General features: G+C 39.1%; 1 protein-coding gene across 2 annotated transcripts in view; it reads right to left on the bottom strand.

Moving 5' to 3' along the window:
- Window positions 1-22,897, bottom strand: part of SH2D4B (SH2 domain containing 4B) — a 56,161-nt gene extending 33,264 nt beyond the window's left edge. For both annotated transcript variants that reach the window (XM_054277211.1, XM_054277212.1), the window contains exons 1-4: window positions 22,714-22,897; window positions 9,893-10,052; window positions 8,664-8,811; window positions 1,005-1,149 (exon numbers count right to left, since the gene is read on the bottom strand). In XM_054277211.1, coding sequence (XP_054133186.1) covers window positions 1,005-1,149; window positions 8,664-8,811; window positions 9,893-10,052; window positions 22,714-22,897 — 637 coding nt within the window. The remainder of the gene's footprint in view (window positions 1-1,004; window positions 1,150-8,663; window positions 8,812-9,892; window positions 10,053-22,713) is intronic.
- Between the last annotated feature and the right edge of the window lie 558 nt (window positions 22,898-23,455).

Here is a 23,455-nt window from a genome sequence, read left to right as displayed (position 1 = left end):
TTTCCTCAACTCACTTTACTCTCACATACCCAAAATACAGAAAGTTATTTTTCCTTTACATATAAACATGCACACCTGGATTTAGATAATCCTCCAGAAAATAATTACTTTATCTTTATTGACAGTGTAATATGCAGAGGTTTTGTTGATCAAAATTAACATACTCTGTTATGAGCTTGGAAAATGGCACCAGTGTATCATATAGTGCCATATAATTCATCTTGTGCACAGTGATTCATTATCAGATCAATTCCAGGTAATAGCACTACAGTAATTAGTCCTCAGGAATTAATGAAGTGATGACTAAAGCCATAAAATAAACTAATTGTATATTTTGAAATTTATTCATAATGTGGGCCATTACTTATCTACAGTATTAATGTATACATCTATATAATAATATAGTTTTTTCTGTTCCTTATACAATTTTTAATATCACCAAGAAAATTGAAATCAATCACAATTATGATATTCATAGAGAATTTCAGGCTCTCTAAAAAGGAACAATACTTCCATCGAATGAGATCATCATCATCAGGTGTTTTTTTAGAGCAACAATCTAAGTATGATTTGCTGTAATCTTTTGGAATGAAGTGAGTTTCAGCATTGATACCATAGCTTCACCCCAATACCATATGGAAGCAATTAAAATACTGATGAAGACAGATTCTATCTCTTCAAAGATAGCTGAGGACAAGCTGTCAAAATAACTATGCCCTGAGTTATTATTACTAAGCCAAAACTGTTAATTAAGTACATTAGACAAAATTTAATGATCTCAGTCATTGTACACAAAAACTTTTCTATAAGGCATTGACACAGATTCAGGAGGAAATCCAAAACTCCTGTTTGTAATTTTAAGCTGGCAATTTCCACCAAAATAATACAACACTTTGTATTGCTCTAGGTAGAAGAGATTTTTTGGCCACAACATCTCCATTCTGCAGGTGTCTCTTTATCTGCTTTCAGAAATACGTGAGTGCTGTGAAGGTAGTTTTACTCACACTGTTCCTCCCACTCCTGGTCGTCGTCGCTGTGCTGACCGTGCTGCTGAGCTTGCTTGAGGCTCAGGTACAGCTCCTTTGCCCGGATTTCTTCCTGCTGCCTGATCAGCTCCTCACCTTTCTGTCTTTCCTCTTCTTCTCTTTTCTAGAGAAAATGAAGTAAGCAACAAGTGACAAAAGAGGTAGGATGTGTCAAAAGCGGAGACACTGCTTCAGTTGCTTCCTATCACAGAGAAGCTGCATTACCCTGGACAAATCACCATCTCTTCTAACTTTGGGCTTGTCACCTCTCACAAGTGGCATCACTGAATTTTCCCACCTCCTAGGAATTCCTGAGGAGGCTACATTTTGAGACCACAGGTATCAAAGGAATGAGGAACTTGTAAGCATCTAAGATCTGAAAACTATACAGAAAACATTTTATCATGTGGCACCAAAGCCTGTGCTATTCTCCAGGTTGTGAGCAAAGCTTGGTTTAAGTCCATGTGTACCGCCATTGAAGAAACTGCTGCCTTTGAGCACTACTCACAGCATCCACAGAACCTTAGAATTCAGGAACTGATTATTGCTATTCTTGGTTTAGCAACTGTCCCAGTGTGTCATCATAACCAGCACAGGGAATAATATTTCCAAAAATTAAGATCACTACATTCTGGAGGAAAAGGCAGATCCTTCAGCACAAAACAGTCACTTTGTAAAATGCAGCTAGGAGTAACATGCCAAAAAAGCTCCCTTCCAAGAAAGTCTTAAAAGAGATGGAAATCTGAGAAAGATTGTGTCTTCAGCTGGCCTCCTTCACATTTTCAATAACATAGGATCTCAATTAATGCAGAACTAGGAATCTGTATCTGTTTTCCAATGAGTTTTCCCAAATCCCTTAGGTAGGGAAAAAGTAGATTTAAATAATATTGTTTAATTGAAGCCACAAAAACCTCAAAACTGAACTTCATTAAGTGTTATTCATATTATTGAAATAACTTGAATTACAAATAAAAAGAGGTTTTATTTAATTTTATAATGGAATCAGCACTATACCCTTATGGGCAACAAATATACGGGTAAGAATTTTTTTATAAATTCCTGAGTAAAATCACCCTGAATTACTGTCCTGGTTACCTGACCTAAACTATAAATACAGGAAACCCAAGTAGGTTGTTGCAAAACGTTACTCCTATGAAATTTCTAGAGTGAAGTTTAAAGTGCCCAGCCCTTAATGTTAAATGGTTCTGTGAACAATGCATTAGACTGCTCTTACTATTTCAAAGAAATAAAAGCCTAGTATTGTTCTTCAGTCAATTCTAGTGCTACTATCTTGGATTATTTCTAGCATCATTCCATTGTTATTTCCTGGCTCCTAAAAACATGAGCTGAGTGGACAGTTCAGTAATTTTGAGAAGTCAATGCTTTTAGACAATGCTAATTTCAAAGCCAAACAGCTTCCTCAGAAAAAATAATTATCTTTTTTAATATAGAATTAGGGATTGCATATTTTAGCTGCAAGTAAATAGTTCTATTCTCTTCTTGAAAAAAATATGAGATCAACTGTTCTTTATTCTTATGAGGAGAATATTTATTCACTTAGCTTCACTACCTAAAAAATTCAATACATTCAGTCTATCCTTCAGGAACATGGACAGACACAGAAGCAATCCTGGGTTATCAGAATATTTTCTATTCAACATCTTAAACCACAAGGTAAACTTAAAATAGAGAAGGGGCAAAAATCAATCTCACTGCAGTTTCCCTGAATCACACAAGAGTTTTGTTGTAAGTTTGGGCTTGTTTCTTAATGTAGCTGTTGTTGAAACATTTCTAGTAAAAAGATGGAAGGGTCTAAGAAAAGGAAACAAATAGCACCCCCACACAACACCAAAAACTAGAATTCAGGTGGAGTTTGCATTCTTAATGGAAGGTAATAATGCAAACTAAGAAAATCCTACCTTTTTAACTGAAAAGGAGATTTAAGTCAAAGAAGAGATAACAAAAACTTAACATGGGACTTGATTCTGAATTCACCAAAACTTTTTCACGTAATTTTCCTTTTTACAGAAAGAGGAGATCTAACTTATATTTATTAAATTAGTGCAGAGATGTGCAGGTATATTGTCCAACTCCCTCAAGGTGTGTGAGAAGAAACAATCCTTGCTGGTATGACACAGGAAAAGAACAGTCATCCTTTGTCAAGTACAACTAAACAGTGTGTGTTTGTATTTAAAATTAACAACAATTGAATTAATTTACTCCACTGGAAGAATACATCAAGCAGTTTGTGTGCTCCTCCCCACGAATCTAATCTTGCACATCAGAGCTGGGAGTGAAGAGCTGTAATATCTACAAACACCATCTTCTGCCTGACAGTTGAGAGAGATTGTACTCTTTGCCTGACCCTTTTAGCTCTGCCAAAATAATTAGGAAGTGACAATTCTGTTCAGAGTTGCAAATTGTTGAGAAATACCAAGCTGCTGAAACAAATCACACTGGCAATTCGACAGGCAGCAGTAATCCTCTCCAGCCTTTACTCCAGTGGAGATTTTGAAGATGCTAAATGATCTTATATATCCTCTGGCAGTTCAGAATTTACCACCAACTTGTTTCTGTCTATGTGTATCTCACTATGTTTGACAGCTTTACTATGAGCAGCTCTAAATAATATTTAATATTAGCCATGGTTGAGTTTTAATGTTTTAGTCCAAGGCAGATGACAGAAGTTAGGTCACCATTTAATTTTTGCTGCAGAAAGATTTAAAAAAAATACACTGAGGAAAAGGTAAAATAGAGCAGTGGGGGTTTTTACAGAGGAACACTGGGCTTCTGGCTGCCACAGCTCTTGGGGTCTTTCTGGGGAGTGTTACAGGTTGCAGGGCAGCTGAATGACCACCCTCCTGCTGCTCAGGGCAAAACCCACAAGGTGTGCTTGTTACAACAGCCCTCTCTGAAGCAAATACTACCTGGGATGCTCTCAGGGCTTCAGGCTGGCAGGCAGCGTCTTTGGCAGCCCTGAAAGCTGCAGCCAGCCGGATGCACTACAGCTGCATTGAACCTCCTGAGCCCACTCAGCAACCACCTGGGCCAGGCAAGAGAGTCAGGGCTCCTAAAACACAGCTGAGAGCCCTCAGGGACGCCCTGCTCTGAGGAAGGAAATCTGGAACCCCAGGGTCACCAGCTGCAGCACAGGCTGCTCTCAGCAAGGCTGACACTGCCAGTTGTGTTCCGAGATCAGACATCTCTCCAGACCCACCTGACAGGTGCCAACAGAGCTCTAAGTAAAGGCAGAAATATGTCCAACACCTTCCCAGAATTTTTCCTGACAAAATTCTCTCACTTGCATCAGAAAATAAAGTGTTTGCACAGGCATTATTTTTTTCTCCACTACCAGTGTCTCTCAAAAGGAACACAGGCTTTGCATCACTTCACTGTGCATGTATTTGCACAGAGATAAACATATGAACTGCACTCATGCTTTATGCAGAAGCTACAAGATTTCTGCCATGGGTGTGTCCCAGGACACACTATTCACACATACAAGGAGGTATCAGCCTACTCTGATCACAAAGACCCTGTGTTCCATAAGCTGGAAAGCAAAGCCAAGGACTGCTCCTGGTTGGGGAGATCTGACATTTGCTGCACATGCTGGAACAGGCTCTGCTCAAGTAATTTGCCATAGATCCAGTGACCATCTACTTAAAGTTTTTCTCTGGAGCTTAGAGACTCTTCCCAATTTGAATTGCTAACATGTAAGCTACTCTCATTAATGGCTCAGATTTTCCCATTTATCTGTGGAAAACACCTGAGCTTTGCTAGCTTTTGCCAGCAATCCAGACTGAAGACAGTGGCTTCAGAAACACAATCACTAGTGATGTCATTGAAGAAGATATTTTCCTTTAAAATTAATATCAATTACAAGTAGGATAGACAAAACCTGAACACCCAGTTCCCAATCAAAGCTAACAGTTTCCTCATTTACAACATTGTTCAAGAGACAGCAGCATTGGAGGAAAAAAGAATTACTGAATTGTAGTGACCCAAAAGGAAGCAAAATGAATTATTGTAATTGCCATTGAAATAACCAAACTAAGGCACTTCCAGAATGAATTGGGTGCTGAACCCCAGCAAGAAGCTGTTGTCAAATTCCTAAATTATATATATGCTGGTTTTGGGAAAGAGTTCAATGTTTTCTTGGCACAGCAAAGCACAGAGCTAAACTTACAGCTTATTTGCACTTGGAGATAACAGTGCTTGACGTTTACTTGGAGACAAGAGTTTTTTCTGATCAAGACAGAATGCTCACTGCTCTATTATAAGAAGCCCACAGTACTCCAAATGGCAATGGTGACAGTTCACTGTATTCCTAAACTCTACATCTGGCAGCAATTTTCTGAAGAATCAGGTCCACAGCACTTGGGGGCACAGTAAAGCACTCAGGCATGTGTTGAAAGCTTATCCAAGCTCAATGGAAAGTGTATTCTTTCTACTGAGCATAAGGTTAATTAGATATTTCCTGAACAGAAGCACTAATTGTTCTGTTCTCTGAACCTATCTTCTTTGATGAGACACATTTCATCTCCCAGGGAATTTTTAAGAGGCAATCTAGCTCTGCTGTCAACTGTACTTATATTATTAAATTTGGCAGGTATCTGATGTTGTCATAAGGAGAGTACTTTACTATTAATATTCTCCTGCTTCATGTAGACCACATGAAGACTGAACTGAGAGATTTCTTTTATTTCTAAATGTAGCTGAAGGATACCCACCCCTGACTGGATGACACTCACATCTTCAATTTGCCTTAGCTCTGCACATTGTTCAGACTCTTAATGGCAGCTACTGATAACCATAGAAAATTATGCCTATGAGCTCCTAGCCTTTGTGAATTAGCAAAAAGATTAATGATAGTAATTGGCTCTCTTATTTGTCCTTTGCAAGAGGTGCATAAAAGAATAGCTGTCCTTAAACTGCAAAAATAAAGTAGTCAATGTTGCATTCTAGCATCGTAAATTAAAGGCAATTCTGCTTAGAAACACCAAGGAAAGCAATACTTTTGGAATAGTGTTGGAAAAGGAAATAGGGATCATCACTCACTTCGATATGTAAGATATCATTTATCTAGTGCAGACAGCCCTAATGTCCCATGACTGGTCAAGAGGAATAAAAGCATCTTAAAAAAGAGTTTTTGTGACACAATATGGTTAGAAATTAAACATGCCAGCAGAAAGGAGACAGTTTCAATTTCCCAAGTCAAAGTGCTTCAAGAGGATGAAGCATTAACAGAGACTGGACTTTCCATACCTCAGTCTGGAGACCTCTTTAAACATGGCTGGTCATCATCACAGAAGGATGATTACCAGTGTGTTAAATATTTTAAATCTGTTGCAGCAATCTTGCCTACAGATCTACATCACATTCCATACCCTTTTCTTCATTCTATCAATTACTTCTGTCATACATCAGTAGATTCATTAATTCATCTTTTTCCCTGAACCTTAGTTGCACTCCTTCCTTCTAGGTGGATGCCAGAAACACAACTTTCTTTCCCTGTCTATGCACCATGCACAGTGTACAAGATCTGATCTTTCAAGAGCATGTAACAGATAAGCTGCTTTTCTGAGTAGCAAAGGAGGGTGTCAAAGGAATCAATCCTGCATTTGGATTTCTGCTGGTGGAACCCTATGCCAGACCAAGTCTCTCCCAGCAGATCTCAGATTATAGGCCTAATTGAAGAGCCTATGCTGAAAGTGGAATTAGACTCTGTTGTTGGATTAATACAGGAAATTATGGGGAACACTTGATAAAGGGCATTTAAAGAAACAATCACTGCATCATATCTGGTTTCCAAACTAATTCTTTGAGTCAGGAGTTCCTTTCAGCTGGGTCTTGTCTTGAAAATTTCAGTCCATTTATTTAAATTTTTGCAAATTGTATCTTCAAATGCTTGATTTAAGAGAAACCATTGGGAAAGAAAGGGTTTCTACTTCCTTAGCAGAACAAATACATTGGCAACTTTAGGAAAAGAGATAGAGAAATCCCAGATGAAGTTAAGTATTTGAAATTCAAAGCAGAAACTGAACCATAATCTCATCCCACTTCCAGCAGTGCTCCTACAAGTCACACAGCTGGATGGAGGACACTTGCTCATGTCCTGGGAAACAGTGGAAACACAGATCACTGTGACATTGCCTTTCCATCAATATGAACATGAACAGAATTTAGAGCCATTCCTTTTCATTTTATCAACAACTGAAAAACTAGTTTGTCTTAATAGAAAGCTATGAATACTGGCCACTGAAAGTCTCAGGAGTTGCTCACTCTACTCTTTGAAAAAGAACAGTAACAGTGAGCTTGTGGACATTTTCCCCATCAAGGGTCCTGTGAGTCAGCCACATAGACATGAGTGAACACTGTCAGCCTTTGTTCAAGAGGGCTTTACTTTCCAGAGAGCAGAGGAAAGAGTGTTTAATTAGTTGCTGTGCTCATTATTCATACATTAATAAAGCAGAAAGGTATACTTTCATTACTCATTGACATCACATTTCAAAGGCCCCATTCTCTCCTGTGAATTCAAATTAATTGTGCAAAGATAAATCAGCAACTCTATGCTGCCTCCTCTGCAGGAACTGCCCTGGCTTTGTGCTCCACAACCACCTCAAATCCCAGGCCCACAGTCTGCAGAGTGACAAGAAATTTTCTATTTGCAATCAAACCACATAAACTTAACACTAAGTTTTCAGCATCCCTCCCATCACAAAGGGCCAAAGGGAAAAGTCTGTCCCCTCTTTCCATACCTTAAATCACTGCACCAGGAAAGGAAGAAGAGACACAGCAAGCTGTCAGCAGGGGAGAGGAGGGTGGATGGAAGTTACTGGATCCTCAGAGTCAGATTTTCTAAGCCTTATCCATGGAAACTCAGCATCACCAGTAGTGTGCAGTCCCAGCATGCACATCGCATTCTCAGAGGACTGTCATGACCTCTTTACATGAACCCATTATATTTCACTTTCTCATTTTTAAACAAGTTTTTATCTTTATCAAGTAATATGAAAAGGGTGGACAGATGTATTTCCTATTTTGTTTTGAAATTGCTATTTTCAACTAAAAATGTGAAAAAAATCTTATTTCCAACAAACATTAAAATATCATAACTGAGCTCATAAAAAAGTTCATTGTAAAGTCAATAAAAATCAAGCAAATTAACTTCTCCTAGAAAAGCCAACTGGACTTTTCCCATATGTTGAGTAGGGGAAGGATCCACCCCTTATTATTTTGAAGGAAGTAGTGACACAGTTTTGAAGTTCATTATGTGAACAAACTCATCCAAAATACACAGAATACATTCAAGCAAACTAACTTAAAATGAGATCTTTCCCAATTGTACATTTTTTCCCCCGGATGATTCATCCCGCACAGCTGACTGAACAATTCTGTTAATGTGTGAGCTGAATAACCAGTTTGATTGTTCTGGCACTTCTGAATGAGACCTGTAATTTTTTCTCATCGCTCACCCAGCTGTTCTGCTGAACACCATGTAGCTATCTGTATATTCCAGAATGAAAAATTACAACTCTGGATTTTAAAGCTTATTAATAAGCATGCACTGAAGGTGACAAAAACTGTGAATCTATATGAAAACACTATAAAAAAACCCTTAAATTTCTCTATGCAAACCTTCAGTTCCTCCTGAATTTTTTCTTCCTCCAGTTTGGCTGCTTTCCGATCCTCCATTTCTATTTTCCATTTTTCTGCCACTATTCTGGCTTTTTCTTGAGCCATAGCATCACGGAATTTCTTTGTTATTTCAGCTTCCTTTTGTCTCCTTCAGAAAAGGATGTGAAGACAAAAATTTAATGCACTAATTTTCTTAAATTGAGGATCAATGCTTACACACTGGTTGCAATAAATAATTAGCATAAGCTTTCATGGAAAGATGCAAGCAAAGAATTAAAATGTATTTAACAAGAGACCTCGCACAAATCATATTTGAATAAACCATCCAGAAAGCAGACAATTTACAATTTTTGATAAATTATTAATTAAAATGGCACTTCTAAGTTAGACAAGTACTTCTTGGATGTCTTTAAGTCATACCTTATATTTTTCTATTGGTCTAGCAAAGCATGGTTGGGAATTTACTATCTTTCAAATACCACTAAAAATGTCTTCCAAATTCTTATGCTAGATTGTTTATTCATACTGACAATGTAAAAGGAATTCAGAGGACAGGTTGAAGGTTTCAATCCCTGCTTAAATATGCAAGCACTCAAAGCAAGAATAATCTCATATGAAAAAGGATAACATAGAATAACCTGATATTAAAGAGTCACTTTTCAGTGCTGCACTACAAAGGGAAGTGTGTGAGGCAGGTGGCCTAATTTCTAAGAATATCAATCATCAAAACACTTTTGAATGTCCCCCAAACCTGGAAGAGGCCCTGCTAGAAGCAGCCACATGGCACTTTGTATAATGAGTTTTGAACTGCTGGAATAAAAATTAATACAAGCAAATTGCAAATAAAACCAGTTTCAAAAAGGATTTTATGTACTAAACCCCCATTGTGGGCTCTGAACTGTGATATAACAAACATATCTAATTTAATCATCTCGAAACCAGACTGCTTCATTTTTCTTTATTTGCAGGCTGGTCAATGGTTTAACTAAATTCCCAAGAGAGAAAAAAGTTGGCACCACATTTTTTTTGCAAATAGGGTTTTTGGCTTTCATATTCAATAAAAGCAAAATGACATTTTTAACAAGCTGAAAACCTGAAAAAGCAAGTGAAAGCAAACGCTCACCAAACATACTTACCAGTTTTACCCACCATTACCTCCCACCTTTCTACAAGGTCATGCCTCCCCATTATGCCAAGTGCACCCTGAACTCAGACTCTTAAATCCTCACCATAGCTCTTCTGCCTCCTTCTGTGCCTGCAGCCTGGCCCGCTCTGCTATGAGCTCCTCCGAGATCTGCTCGTAGGGTTTGTCCCCTGGGGCTTCTCCCATCACCCAGACCCAGACCTCACCGTCCTGGCCCCGCAGCCACTGCACGCGCTTGCCGTTACCTGCAACACCACCGAGAACACACCACAACGTAAACACCGCCTCAAATCCTGCACAGACACATGTGAAAGGGTGGGGAATCTGAAACTTAGAAAACATTAAGCTTGCCATTTACAATTCGGAAGAAAACATTGCTCAGAGGTCCAAAGAAATCTTCAGATTTGACCAAATTGTGCCAAACGCTGGGGAAAAAAAATTAAAAGGTTTTCATGCTGCGGATTACCCAATCTTTAAAGACTCACTGTCCCACAAAAATAAAAATTATTAATGCATGCATTTCCCAGAATTCCAGTATTATAATCCCTTTTTAATTGCTAAATTTGGTCTCTTCACTCAACAAGGGATGAATGAAGAGCATGGAAAAAGAGATGGGCAAAACCAATGACCAGTCATATTATGTGACTAAAAATGCTTTGTGCACAAAGAATGTCCAGTGTTGAACAGGTAGAGAAACTTCATGGGAACACCTTCAAAGGATACAGGAATTTCGTGTTCCCACTCTGTGAAGCTGGAGTTTCAGGGAGCCTGCATGCTCAGAGCACACCACTCAGTGCTGCAGAGCCTATTCTGCTCACAGAGGCAATTGAAAGGGATTAAATTTCTGGTTCAGTTTTCATGACACAAACTACACAAAAATCTATGGTTACTGTGTTGACAGAGTGATTTTAAGAACACCACAAAAGGCCTGAAAAGCTCTTTACAAAACAGACTGCATTTGGTGAGCCATCAAGTACAAGTGTAGGACTACAAAGGACACTAGATTGGATCCTACCTGAACCCATTTAAATAGTTATTTACATTACCTGACTTAGTGTGGTTTGGTCTTTTTCTTCTGCTTTGATAAATACAACTGTCAAATACTATAAGCATTTTAGAGGTTCATAATATGGAATTTGTAGAAACACCTCTTATGCATCAATTTTTATGTTTCATTTCTTGCAAATTTCTTGAAACTGTCCTCCACAAAAGGAGATTCTGCCACAAAGACCTTTACCAAATGAATACTGGATTTATTTCAAAGAATTCAGACTACAAGGCCGTAAAGGGTCAGCAGTTTTCATCATTCCCTGTATATTAGTCCCCTAGATTTCATCCTCTCACCCAAACACTGATATGAGAAAATTGTGCATCACAAAAGGAAACTTCTAAATCTTTATCTTCTAAAAGAAACCTTGTCTCATGTGAAAACATGAGGAAATGGACAGAATACCATTTTCCTAAGGAGTTTTTCTCCAGTGTTCCAATAAGAGTCAAAAGAAACCTATCCTATTTATAACAGGCCTGCCAAATAACAGGCAGGCTTTGCTTCCACTTTTCCTCCATCTCTCTCTAGCAGCATCAGCTTAGCTACTCTCACCTTAAGCTACCACTTGTTCTGTGTGAGGACATATCCATTTAACCGGATTAAGTTTCCCAATGCACAATCAATAAAGTGTTTCTGACATCCCAGGCTGAAGGCAGAAGACTGCAGGAGGCAGTGGAGTGGGGCTGTTGACAGCAGCAGTGTCAGCACCAGCCCACACTCACAAGTGTTGACAATCCAGACTGAAGGCAATGAATGGATCAGATCTCACCATGAAAGCTGATATTCTATATCAAATTTGAAAATGTAATTTATACGAATCCCCAGCGTTGGCCTAACGGTACTAACTTCAAAGAGGGGTGGAAATTTAAGCTAATAGTGTTTTCCTTCAATAACCCTCAAAAGCATTTGCTCTTTCACAGTCTATCAGATTATGTCTCAGGTTATAAATGTGAATGTATTTCATTGTGGTTCTTATTCTGTACATTGTGTTCCTGTCAACACAACATTTATTTTGAACTTGTATTTTTTGGATACAGCATTAGAATACCATCTGCTGAGACCTGACTGGCCATATCACTACTTGACTCCAAGGTTTTCTCCTACTGCAGTTCCTGGTAAAATGTCTTGAGAAGTATGGAATGAGTACTCCCAGAAACACTAATTCCATAAAACTAAAGGCAGTGTTTGTTTTAAAATCACAGCACATCATCTTTCTTGTGAGGAATCTGAATATCCTAGTGTCTCTCCTTCATTTAGTACATTAAAGAAAAGACAACACCACCCCTTGTATTAATTGATGTGTACCATAACTGGTGGATACAAAATACTACTACAGTTCTGAGACAATTTCACTATTTCTATTCATTTATGAGCTTTCCAGAGGGAACCAGGAATGAAAAAAAAAAATTTAACTTTTCAAGTAAGCAGACAAATTTTATCTTTGCTTCTCTCAAGGTTTTCTGTGCCAAAGGTTTATTAATGTGTTTCTCAGAGGCACAACTAACCCACTGCAACCCAGCCCAATAAAAGAAATAGCTGATTTGTCGATGTGTCTTGAGAAATTGTTCTTTCTTCTTTTAAAACAATGGATCTTTTTTATAAAGGTCTAGCCAGTAGATGTATAAACTCCTTTGAAACCATGAGTGTTGTTGGTTCAGTACTACACATAGTACTAATGTATTTGCAAAAAGTACATGTTGAAATATAGTCAAAACTGAAAGATTTGTGTATTAAACAACCTGGCAATTTTAATCTTCATCATTAAACACACATACTCCCATATATATAATTTTAAAATAATTCAGCTTGAGCACAGATGGTCTAATTCAAATTTTTCTCTAGAAGAAAAGAAGGCCTTTTCACATCCAGCCATTGAATTTGCTTCAAGAAATTACTCCCATGCAAACCTTCCTTAAACCTCTGCTCCTATAAAGCTGCAGCTGAGCTTTACTGTACAATCTGATCATAAAACTCAGTAGATTCTTAGCACAAAATAACATCAAAAATGTTTGTGCAGGAAAAAAAAGAGCACCTCAGGGAGAAAATCTGGCACTGTGAAAGCAGAATTCCTGCAGAATCACATTCACAGTGAGGGGGTCAGCTCTTCTAGGCTAATGATATTTTAAACTGCAGAACCTATGGCAAGATCAAGAAAGTCCAGAAAATAATTTCCCCTATTACCTGTAGGAAACTAGTGTTGCCTGCTTTGCAAGCAGAGAATTACTACTATTTAGGGCTGATTATTACAAAATAATTCCTGCTTTAAAATGCCTCTCAAGTATTAATTTTTTTCCGCAAAATAAGATGTTTTGTTAATACACTTTACTTCCAAATGAAAAACACCAAAAAAAAAAAAGAAAAATTCAACTAAATGTAAAAGGAGACAAGTCCTGACTAAACAAATTTGAAATGTACATGAGAAGGAGGCAAGAGAGGCTCATGTTTCCTGGACAGCAGTAGGCTGCTGAGCCCAGTCACAGAGCCTAATGCAGAGTCAAGAAACAAAAATTAAACCTCTTGAGCCCCAGTCTTGTGCCTTGACCACAAAAGTAATTTTTTCTTCTTGGAGAGAGTGTAACAAGTTGCAAATAATAACCTTAAGGAAGTGGTGGACATCAAAGCTAGTCTGGATTGGAGAGTGGAAATGGAAGTACTTTAGAAACAAGCAATGCTTTATTAGGAAAACTTACTGAATAATGATTTACTAGGTCTTTGCCATCCCTACTCTTCCACCATTTTTCACCTAAAATATCTTTGTAGCACCAAAAGAAAGACAACGTAAACTTTTGAAGTTCTTTTCACCTGAAGCTCATCCATGAATTAGTATCTCACATGGAGCTCCTCTGAAACAACACCCATACTGCTTTGAGACCAGTAAACTGGCTTCTGGCCCCTTACTCCAGACAAATGCCAAGTCAGAAAATGCAAAATCAGGTCTCTCAAATTTGCAGCACAAAGGGATCACAGCAAAAACTTTCTCGGAGACCTAAAGCCAGAACCAACAGCAACTCAAGTTTGTACCATATAAATGCACCCAATCAAATATAAATCATATTTTCTATTTGTCTGTTATTTGCACAGCCAATTCTATAACAGCAATGAAAGGGTAAAACAATGCCCTGGAGGGCAATTGGAAACTCGAGCTCTCGCCTATAAGAATTACGAGACTCTGCCAGCAGCACTCCTAATCCCACCCACAAAGTGCTGGAGTGCTACCAGAGCTGGGCCACGGGGCACCACAGGCTGCTCTGGCCTCTGAGCTGCCCCAGGGCCAGCAGGGCATTGTCACCTCATCTCTGCCATGGCTGAACACTGCCAGGGAACAGCGACACTTCCTGGATACCTGGGGACAGAGAGAAGGAACAGGACGGGCAATCCCAGCTCAGGCTCACTGGGTTCCAATCCTATCAGCTCAGACCTCCACGTTGTGTCTGAGGCCTGGAACAAACACAGACACACCAGGAGACCAGAGCCCCACACTGCCTCTGCCAGCTGGAGCAGAAGAGCTGAGCCACTCACTGGGTTTAGGAGTTTTATGGGTTCTTGGCCTCCTTTTTAACATCACCAAATAAACGTGCTTTGGAAATAATGGTAATTAGAGCAAATAAAATACTGCTGGAGTCAGCTTCCTTTCTCCAAGCTTGGTCACCATTGCTTTAACAGTTAGAGAATCCCCAGCAGTCGCCATTTGTGATCCATGCCCAGTGTTTACACAGGAGCTGTTCCAAGGAGCCAGAGGCCTGATTTGGTGTCAGGATTCCCAGCTGTGCCATCACCCAGTCCGTTGGCTTAGTCCAGTAAAATGACAGAGAGCACCAAGCACCCTCCTGCCTCTCTGTGGTAGGAAACACCACAGGGCGTAAATTCAGAAAATTTTGTGATCACTGATTTATAATCTCAGAACCACGGGACAGCATTCAAATTCTGCTGAATGATGTACTAAAGAATCTGCTATTTCCATGAACAGCTTTGTTTCTCTGGGCTTCCCACCATAATTCTCCTGCTTGGAAGCTACAAATCTCTGCAATAGCAATTGACTGTCCTTCCTCACCCGCTGGGAAGCTTTGCAGTCACACAAGTATCTTTTGACTCTCTACAGAAAACAGCTCTATTCTTTCTCTGGGCTAGAAAAAAACTCCTGAAATTCATTAGGCATTTGAAACAGGCTGCATGTGCATTAAAAGTTGATCAGCCTGATCTACTTTTGCCATGGAGAGCTAAACCATAGCTCGTGGAGTTTGCTGTGTTTGTAGGGTTGTGGTTTTTTGTTCTTTTGCAATTCAAATATCTGGTATACTCTGGTCTAAGCACAATGTCCCTTACTTGAGATTTCTTGGCTTTCCAAGCAAATTATTTTTTATGGTTTCTTTAAAGTAGAGGCGTGAATTTTGCTAGTCTGCAGGGTAGATGAGTTTCCATTCAGAGTTTCATTTAGCTAGAGGACATGTGTTAGAAGCTCATTGATTAGGATGAAAATAAGGATGTGAGCTTTAGGCTGTTCTCAATTCCTTGAGCTTAGCCAACATAAGTATTAAATTATCTTTTTTTCTTTTACAAACACGCAAACAGAATTTCACTTCTTTCTAGGGAGAAAACCTAGGAAATTACTGTGAATGTTTTTGAGAGGCTATTCAAAGGACAGAATGCACTTCTCAAAACAATAACTGCTGTAAATCCATTAAAATATACAGAGAAGAACTAGATGGTAATGAGGAAAGTAATGAAAATAACATAATTCCACAATAAACTGAAGGTCTACAATTAATTTGTGCTCTGCCTCTGCTAATTCTATGCTAGGGAGCATAGAATCCCTCTCTTCCCAAAACACGTTCAAAAAACCCCTTCATTTCAATTCTTAGAAGAATGGGGGGAAATTCTGCCCCTGACATTTCAATTTACACACCTTTGAATTTCAATACTGTGTTATGTGCCTTTCCATTGAGGGGAGGATTTGCAAAGGCAGAAAGAAATCCAGCTGATTACATTAATATATCAATGAGGGTTGCAGGATTTCAGCATTGCTGAAAAATCAGCCTTTTATGGCTCTCCAGCTGCTTCCTGATCATATAACAAACTCAATCTTCTGTTTATGGAATTACAGCCTGTTACCATGGAAATAATTATGCTGCAATAAACCCCTGCAGCATCAAATAAAGGAAGAGTGACTGAAGAGAGCAAATATTAAGGGAGGAAGCAGTTACTCACGCAGGACTCTGGTAATTAACAAATGTAGCAGGGATAACTGTACACAACACTCAAAGGTAAGTGGGTTTGCATGAGGACATGGTATGTATATATGTACCACACACAAAGGGGTTTGCATGTTAGAGACCAAAAAGAACAAGAAAAAAGAAACACAGAAATAAAATACCATTTAAGCTGCATCTGCCCAGTATGTTCCAAACAATTTTGTCGCTCCCTGGCCAAGGCACACTGTTACATGTAACAATTTTGTAATTGGCCAATTTCAACCAGGAGATAACATTCAAAACTCTTTCTTAAAGGCCTTGTTCTAACTCCTTGTACAATCTAGAGGCAGCCTCTTGTCTGTCCATTTTAATGGCTGACCTTCTCGCTGTAAACAGCATAAAAATATAGGTAAGCATCAGAGGAAAATTAAAGGTTTTAAAATCATTCCCACCAGTATTGCTCATTTGAGATATTTTTCTTCATTAAAAAATTTCAAGAACATAGCACCATATTTTCTGATTCTTCATCCAAACTGAATCTTGTAAAGTGTAAAATCCATATAGAAGGCTTGGTTTCTCTCAGAGACCTATCACAAAGCTTCCAGGTTTTTCCTTTGAGAATAAAATAAAACCAAGTCTGCATGGCAGCTTCAGGGTCTGCTGGAGACTCAAAGCAGGAGGATAAGGGTTCTGTGTCACAGAATGAACAGGGAGCTATGGATCATTTTCTCTACCAGGCTCTCCTGATTAATGCAGCGTGCCAGGTTTGCACTCACTCCTTTTGTCAGGCACACAGGACCAGGGAAGCAGGGAGAACTTTACCCTACAGTGAGGCTTTTTAGCACACAGCTAAACAAGTGGACTCAAAGGTTATTGAACTGCCATCAATGTCTGGCTAAATCCACTGCTGACTTGAACACATTGAGTTTTCCTGTACCTTCCAAATCCTGCTCTCAAAACCTGGTTCCTTTGTCCTTGAATGTTTTAGTCATTTATGTAAAAAAATGGCAAAATCAGCAAGAAAATATTGAATTAGCTTGGGCAAATCCTATTCTCCCCTTGGCCACAGTTCTGCCCTCTTTCCATATCAAGTATTCATGAGTTTGAAGACAGCCACAACCTCATATCATTACTGAGGCACAGTATGTGGGAGAAAGTCCAGCACTGCTGTGTCAGACAGGCAGAGGAACATGACACTGCAGAGAAACACAGCGCTGCCCTCCGTGCCAGAGGCTCACTAACCCAGCAGCCTCTCTCACAGAATGCCTGATGCCAGATGTCTCAGGGAACAGGAGCACTGAGGATTGCATGTCTGCAGGAGAGGGCCCCAGGTAGGCAGCAATATTCTGCTGTCACTTTTCTGCAAAACAGAGAAATCAGCTGCAGGACAAGAGAGAAAACGGAAAAGCACAGACTTATTGCAGATCATAGGAGGCGAGAGAAATGCCTCTGGATTTGTTCCATCTGGTGCATACCTAGGTCATCCTGCAGCTGGAGGTCTCTTGATAGCCCCAGGTTCAGAGAACTGAATTCAGAAGCTGCTCTCTGAACCTACCTCAGCACTCAGCAACACCAGGCACAGGCCCTGAGCTGCTCAGTTCTGGCCCAAGGTACAGAGCATAACAAAGCTGCAGCACATCTCAAGCTGCTCTACATTGTGTGTTACATTAAAACTTGTCCAATGACTTCAAATTAGGTGGCTCTGTACCCTAACAAAAATTGTTTTCATGTTCTTGCTCCTGTTCTCTTTTTACTTTTCCATCTATATCTGAATTGGAAACAAAGGACAGGACTGTTCAGAGTTCAAGATCACATAACGCCAGAAATTCCAGAAATACTGAGGTCTGACGTCCCTGTTTAGATCCATATCCAGTGGTACAGAGAAAGAGACACTGAACACTGACAGGAGCTTGTCTCCATGGGAGATAAAATCTTAGCTAAGTATTTCCAGGGTCTGTAGAGGCCTGAGCATAAATAAGGAATATATTTCCAAGTTCAAAGTCAGAAAAATGTCACTGCATGTCCACCCACTGAAACACATGCTCACTCACAGGCCTTCCTCTGACACTGATGAATTCTCCAGCCATCCACTTGGTATATTTGAGATACTTGCTTCCAAACAGCATCATCTATTCTCTAATGACCTTTCTAACACAAATGTCATTTAGATAGATAAATTATTTTCTAGCCATGCTGTGATAAGCTTACCCTATTTTCTCCCAGCTTCTCTTGTTAAGGACAGGTAAATAAGAACATTTACAAATAGCTCCCATCTGAGCACCACCAGCTGCAGTTCACAATGAATAAATGGCAGAAATAACAGCAGCAGACCAGCATTGTCTCCCCTCCCACATGACTGTCCTTCAGCTACCTAATGCTCAATAGTTTTTGAGATCTCATTTTGGGAATGCTGGCAGCTCTGAATACTGCATCAGTGTCAAAACCAAAATTGGCAGGGCCCTCTACTTCCTCCCAGCTCAGCTGTAGTGGCTAAAGAGCTCCTGCCTAATCACACAAATTTGTTTTTGTGCAAATTGCAAAGCTGCCTGTCACTCAAATCTCAGAGAATCCCAAAGGATCTTGAAATTTTGAGGAGACTTCTCTCAGTGATTTTAGCACAGTAGGAACAAGCAAACTGTTTAATTAAAATGAAGTATGTTCCTGAAACATCTGCCCAGGAGCAATTTGTAAGTGAATTGAAGGTGGACCTCCAAGAATTCAGCTCACCTGTGATGCTATTCCAGCAGCAGCCAGCAGTCATTATTCAATTAAAGCTACAAAAGATTTCCTTTACTTTGAATAAGCTCACTAAATGCTTTGGTAGGACCCATATAATGCCCAAATTCTACCAATAATTTTAGGCAAGGTACAAATAGCAAAAAAAAAAAAAAAATTGGGAGCAATTTATTCAGTATAGGAATAAATATAAAGGAAATACTTCATTCTGAAGTGATTTTTATACATTGCTTCCCTTTAGACATCAATCTGTGGTTTTTAACTGGCAAAGAAATTAGAATTGTTGAATAATCTGAACATAATTCATTCACCCTCAAAATGAAATAATTCCTTCAACACTGACTCATTCTGATACTAACTTCAATTTTAACCTTTCCTCAAGACACAAGGAACCAAACAATCCAAATAAAGAAGCAGGCACCATTTAGCATTACATTTTGCAGGTGACTAATATTTTTTTTAGAAATTAGGAATAAGGCTACACAGATGGGTGCACTATTTGGATTGCTAAACACTCTCAACAACTTACATCTTTTTTCATGGTTTGGACTTGTTTTCTAAACAGCAAATTTCATGGTACTGAGTAGGTCATTTATGGACAACATGCGTTCAGTGGCACTGCTTTAAAAAATGCAGATTTGGGGCCTTTGGTAGTTAGTTTCCAAACAATTAAAAAATGATCATGTTAATGAGCATTCCCTAAGTCTGAGGATGATTTTAAGTCTAGCCTTTCTGACTTGCAAATGCCAATCCTTTTGCCCCCAGCTCTGCACTTGTAGTTTCCATAGGACAGCACACTTAAAACACAAGAACATTTCATCCTTAAGTCACCATAGGAAATCAAACTTGAACTCACAATCACTGCTTTGTTTTGAAAAATCCAATCCTTTTGCTGTGCTGCTGAGTGCACACATCCCACGGTAGCTAAGCTCTTGAATCCATGGGGAATTGCAGCAGCTGGGGTATAGAACTCTAGATCAAGCAGAAGGCACTTTTCAGAGCATTTGAATTGGAGAAGTGTCCATTAGCAGCTTTTGTTCAATCTTATCATATCCATCCCAAAGAGATGGGAAGAAAACTTTTCATATGTGGCTATTCAAACTTTGAGGAAAGCAGAAGGATTTGAAAGGCAGTGCTATAAAGATAATTCCACTTAAATTAGAATAAAATTATTTTATACAAATGCTATGTTGTATTCACAAACAACATCCATGTTTTCAGAAACTCAGCACAACATTAGCAATATTGAAGTCTCATATCTATTTTACTCTTTCAGGCTACAAAAATATCTATAAACTCAGACTAACTCCTGGCCTAAAAAAGGTAGCATGAACATAAAACTTATCATGCAGCAGAGTCAAAACCAAACCCACAGGTGAAAAACCTCAGATCCCTCAGTTTCAAGGGAATAAAGAACATGTAATTGGGGTAGCTTTGCATTTCTTGGCAGACACTAATTTAAAACAGGACCAAAACACTCTACATTCTACACTATGTAGCAGGGGAAGAAGGTCAGGAAATTCACTTATATATTAAGGGCAACTTAAAATTAAGCAGCTTCAAGGTCCAAAAAAATTATGATGTCAATTGTCTTCAAGGAAAAAAATATTTTAAGATTAAAAAATGTTATTGTCATTTACCCTACTTGAGTCTATGGGCAAGACTATTGCACAGTAATTACTATTTTATATCCATAATTTGCAGTTGGCTTTTTTATCTTTTTTGTTTTAAGCCAGAAACCATCTTCACTCAGAGACTATTTAACATCACATTGTGGAACTATGCAGTAGAAATCAATTACAAGTATCTGTACAGTTAATGATCAGCTCACCTGAAAGAAGTTATATTTTCCAACTCTGGTGCACATCAGTTCATGAAAGTAAAAATATATTTCCAGCAGAACCAGATGCCTGACTTGCAAATCTGGTTCCAATAGTTCTTCACTACAGTTCTGAAGAAAGTAGAAATTCCCTAACAGTGGGCAAAAGTCAAACCTAAGCAATACCTTTAATTGGCAATTAAAGAAGGTAAAATGGAAATGGGTTTTTGTGAAATTTAACTCAATGTGCATTTGTGACTACCTTTGTCAGAGCAAATATAATCTATAGGGTACTCTGCTGCTCTCCTTTCTCCTATTACTTACAAATCAGAAAATTACTTACCCAGAAAATGGTCTCCTGTAGGAGGAAGCTGAACAGGTTCAATGTATAATTTATATATGGAAATGTAGGTGTCAACACTGTGACAATTCATCAGATAAATATTTTTGCAGTTAGAGTTTTCTGTATCTGTCTCCCTCAAAGAATGAGCATGATACAGATTATCTCAATGATATGATGTTGTTTTGGTATGTGGAGCTGAACTGCATTTTTAATTTTTTTCTCAGCTACAAATCAATCAAAATGAACAAGGCTTTTGTGCTGTATGAGAGAAGCTCTTCTGATGCCATCCCTCTCAAGAGGGCCATTCACAGTGAGAGCACTAACATGAAAAAAATAAATATTTAACAGAATGATGTTTTCCAACATTCACCTTGCCATCTCTGAGGGGTCATTTTCAACTCTTCTATGGCTGACTAGGGTCTTCTGGTCATTCCCCCCTCGTTTTAAGGCTACTGTTGTAACTTGTTCCAGTCATTCCATGCAGGTCTGTGCTTCAAGTGAGTCTTGGAAAATAGTTTTAATTTGAAGCATTTTTCTAATAATAGTCTTTGAATTGATAACTATCTAAGGGGCACTTTGTGAGGTTCAGAAGCTCTAGATATTTCAAGTCTGACAACTGAATCCAACAATATCTCTGTATTGAGGTGTTTCTACCATGGCTGTTTTCCAATAAGCAACATTTGAAATGGGATTGCAGTCCCATAACCATTACAGAGTTTTCTCAAAATCAGCTACCAAAAGTTAATAGAAACTTTGAATATTCAAGCTTTAATAGATTTAAAGATGTGATAAGATCTTTGGCAGGGAAATGGGTGGTTTACATATCTCTGTGACATCTTGGTGAGTGAGGAATCACTGTAGTTACATTTCCAAGATGAAAAGATTTTCTATTTTACACCAGCCTATCAGCTTCATCCTATGGATGGGGGAAAGAGCTGAAAAGGCACTAACTCAGAAAAAAGAGCAAGGAATTAAGTATTTCTGTTTACTTGAAACCACTTGGACCTAAGGCCAGTCAATAGGAAAAGACATTTGGAGAAGTTATTTTCTGATGTTTCTTCCACCATTGTCCTATTCACTTTTCAAGTCAACATGCACATTCAGCATTCATAGCAGCCTCTGGGAGGAGCTCCATGTTTTAACTACATATTGTATGCAAACACATTTCTGGTTCCTTCTCTTTGGTTTTGGTTGTTGGCTTGCCACACTATTGTCCTATTCCCTGAACAATCTCTTGGAGAATATTTACTAATACAGTTGGAAATTTAGTCTCATATAGTATGGCTCTTTTGGTATTACATTTATTCACAGAGAGCCTTTCATAACAAGCTCAAATTCAAAATTATTTCCTACTACAGCCTGATGGAAATATTTAATGCCAAGTGAAGAAACTGCAACAGCACAAGCTTTTGCCTGACCTAGAATGAGGATGTCAGGTGATAAAAGAAAAGCCTTAGGAGTAGAGGAGGAGAAACTCGGTCATGATACATCAGTTACCACTGACAGAACATCAGCAGTGACTCCTGACTGAAACAGGCACTTTAAAAACAATTCCCCTTACTCCATCACTAAGATACTCCCAAAACAAAGGAGCAGCCTGGAGATACAAGGAGCAGGAACACGTTGCTTTTGCAGTCCCAGACTGTCATTTTGCCCATGGGGACAGCTGGCACTCATCCTTGCAATCTCTTCCAGATGCCTGCTGCACCACAGCCAGCTGCAAGCCCACCATCCCCAGCTGTGAAGCAGAGAAGGAGGTCAGAAATCTTACTCTGGTTGCGCCTTGCTGTCTTTCTCAGCACAGCCTCCTCCATTCGGGCTTTTTCTTCCCTTTCCCTCCAGCGCCTCAGCTGCTCTTCTCTCATCTTGTAGAATAAGATCTGCTTCTGCTCTTCGTTCAGCTCTGCCAGGAGCTCAGGGTCAATATACATGTCACGCAAAATTTGCTGCAGCATGATGACTCCAAAAAAATAAAAATAAAAAAGATAAGGAAAAATAAAAGAGAGAGAAACCTGCTTCCAATTATACCCACTACAGTGACAAAAGCCCACTGATGGCACTCCAGAAAGCAAACTGCAGCAAACGAGCTCTCCCACACCTGCCTGCCCAGGAGAGGTTTGATTCCCGCTCTGGCTCTTTTTGTGCAGGCATATTCTGCTCCTTGTCTTGACAGGGACAAAGTTCTTTTCTTATCTCATCCTCCAAATGTAGGGACAGGTGTCAAGTGAATGTAAGAAAAATGAACAGAAAAGGCTAGGGAAAAAAACATAAAATGAAAAGGCTGGGAAAAAAGAGTAAAAGGCACTTGAGTGCTCCTGACTGCAAGCCAGTAAAAATAAGGGATTCTTGATTGAACCCAGCAGCTTTGCTCCCTTGAGCAGAAGGAAATTCAACATAGAGAGTCTCAGAGTTTCAGGTCAAGCAGTTCCCTTCAGCAGCAATACACTCCCAAGGGCATGAGCGTTGCCCAGGGGTTTAAAGTGATGTCATGGTTAAAGGTATCACCTACACCA

This window comes from Melozone crissalis, unplaced genomic scaffold, assembly GCF_028551555.1.
Source record: "Melozone crissalis strain CALT ecotype California unplaced genomic scaffold, PUWL_Pcris_2 ptg000019l_1, whole genome shotgun sequence".
Lineage (NCBI taxonomy): Eukaryota > Metazoa > Chordata > Aves > Passeriformes > Passerellidae > Melozone > Melozone crissalis.
This window is presented reverse-complemented; position numbering and strand designations above follow the sequence as displayed.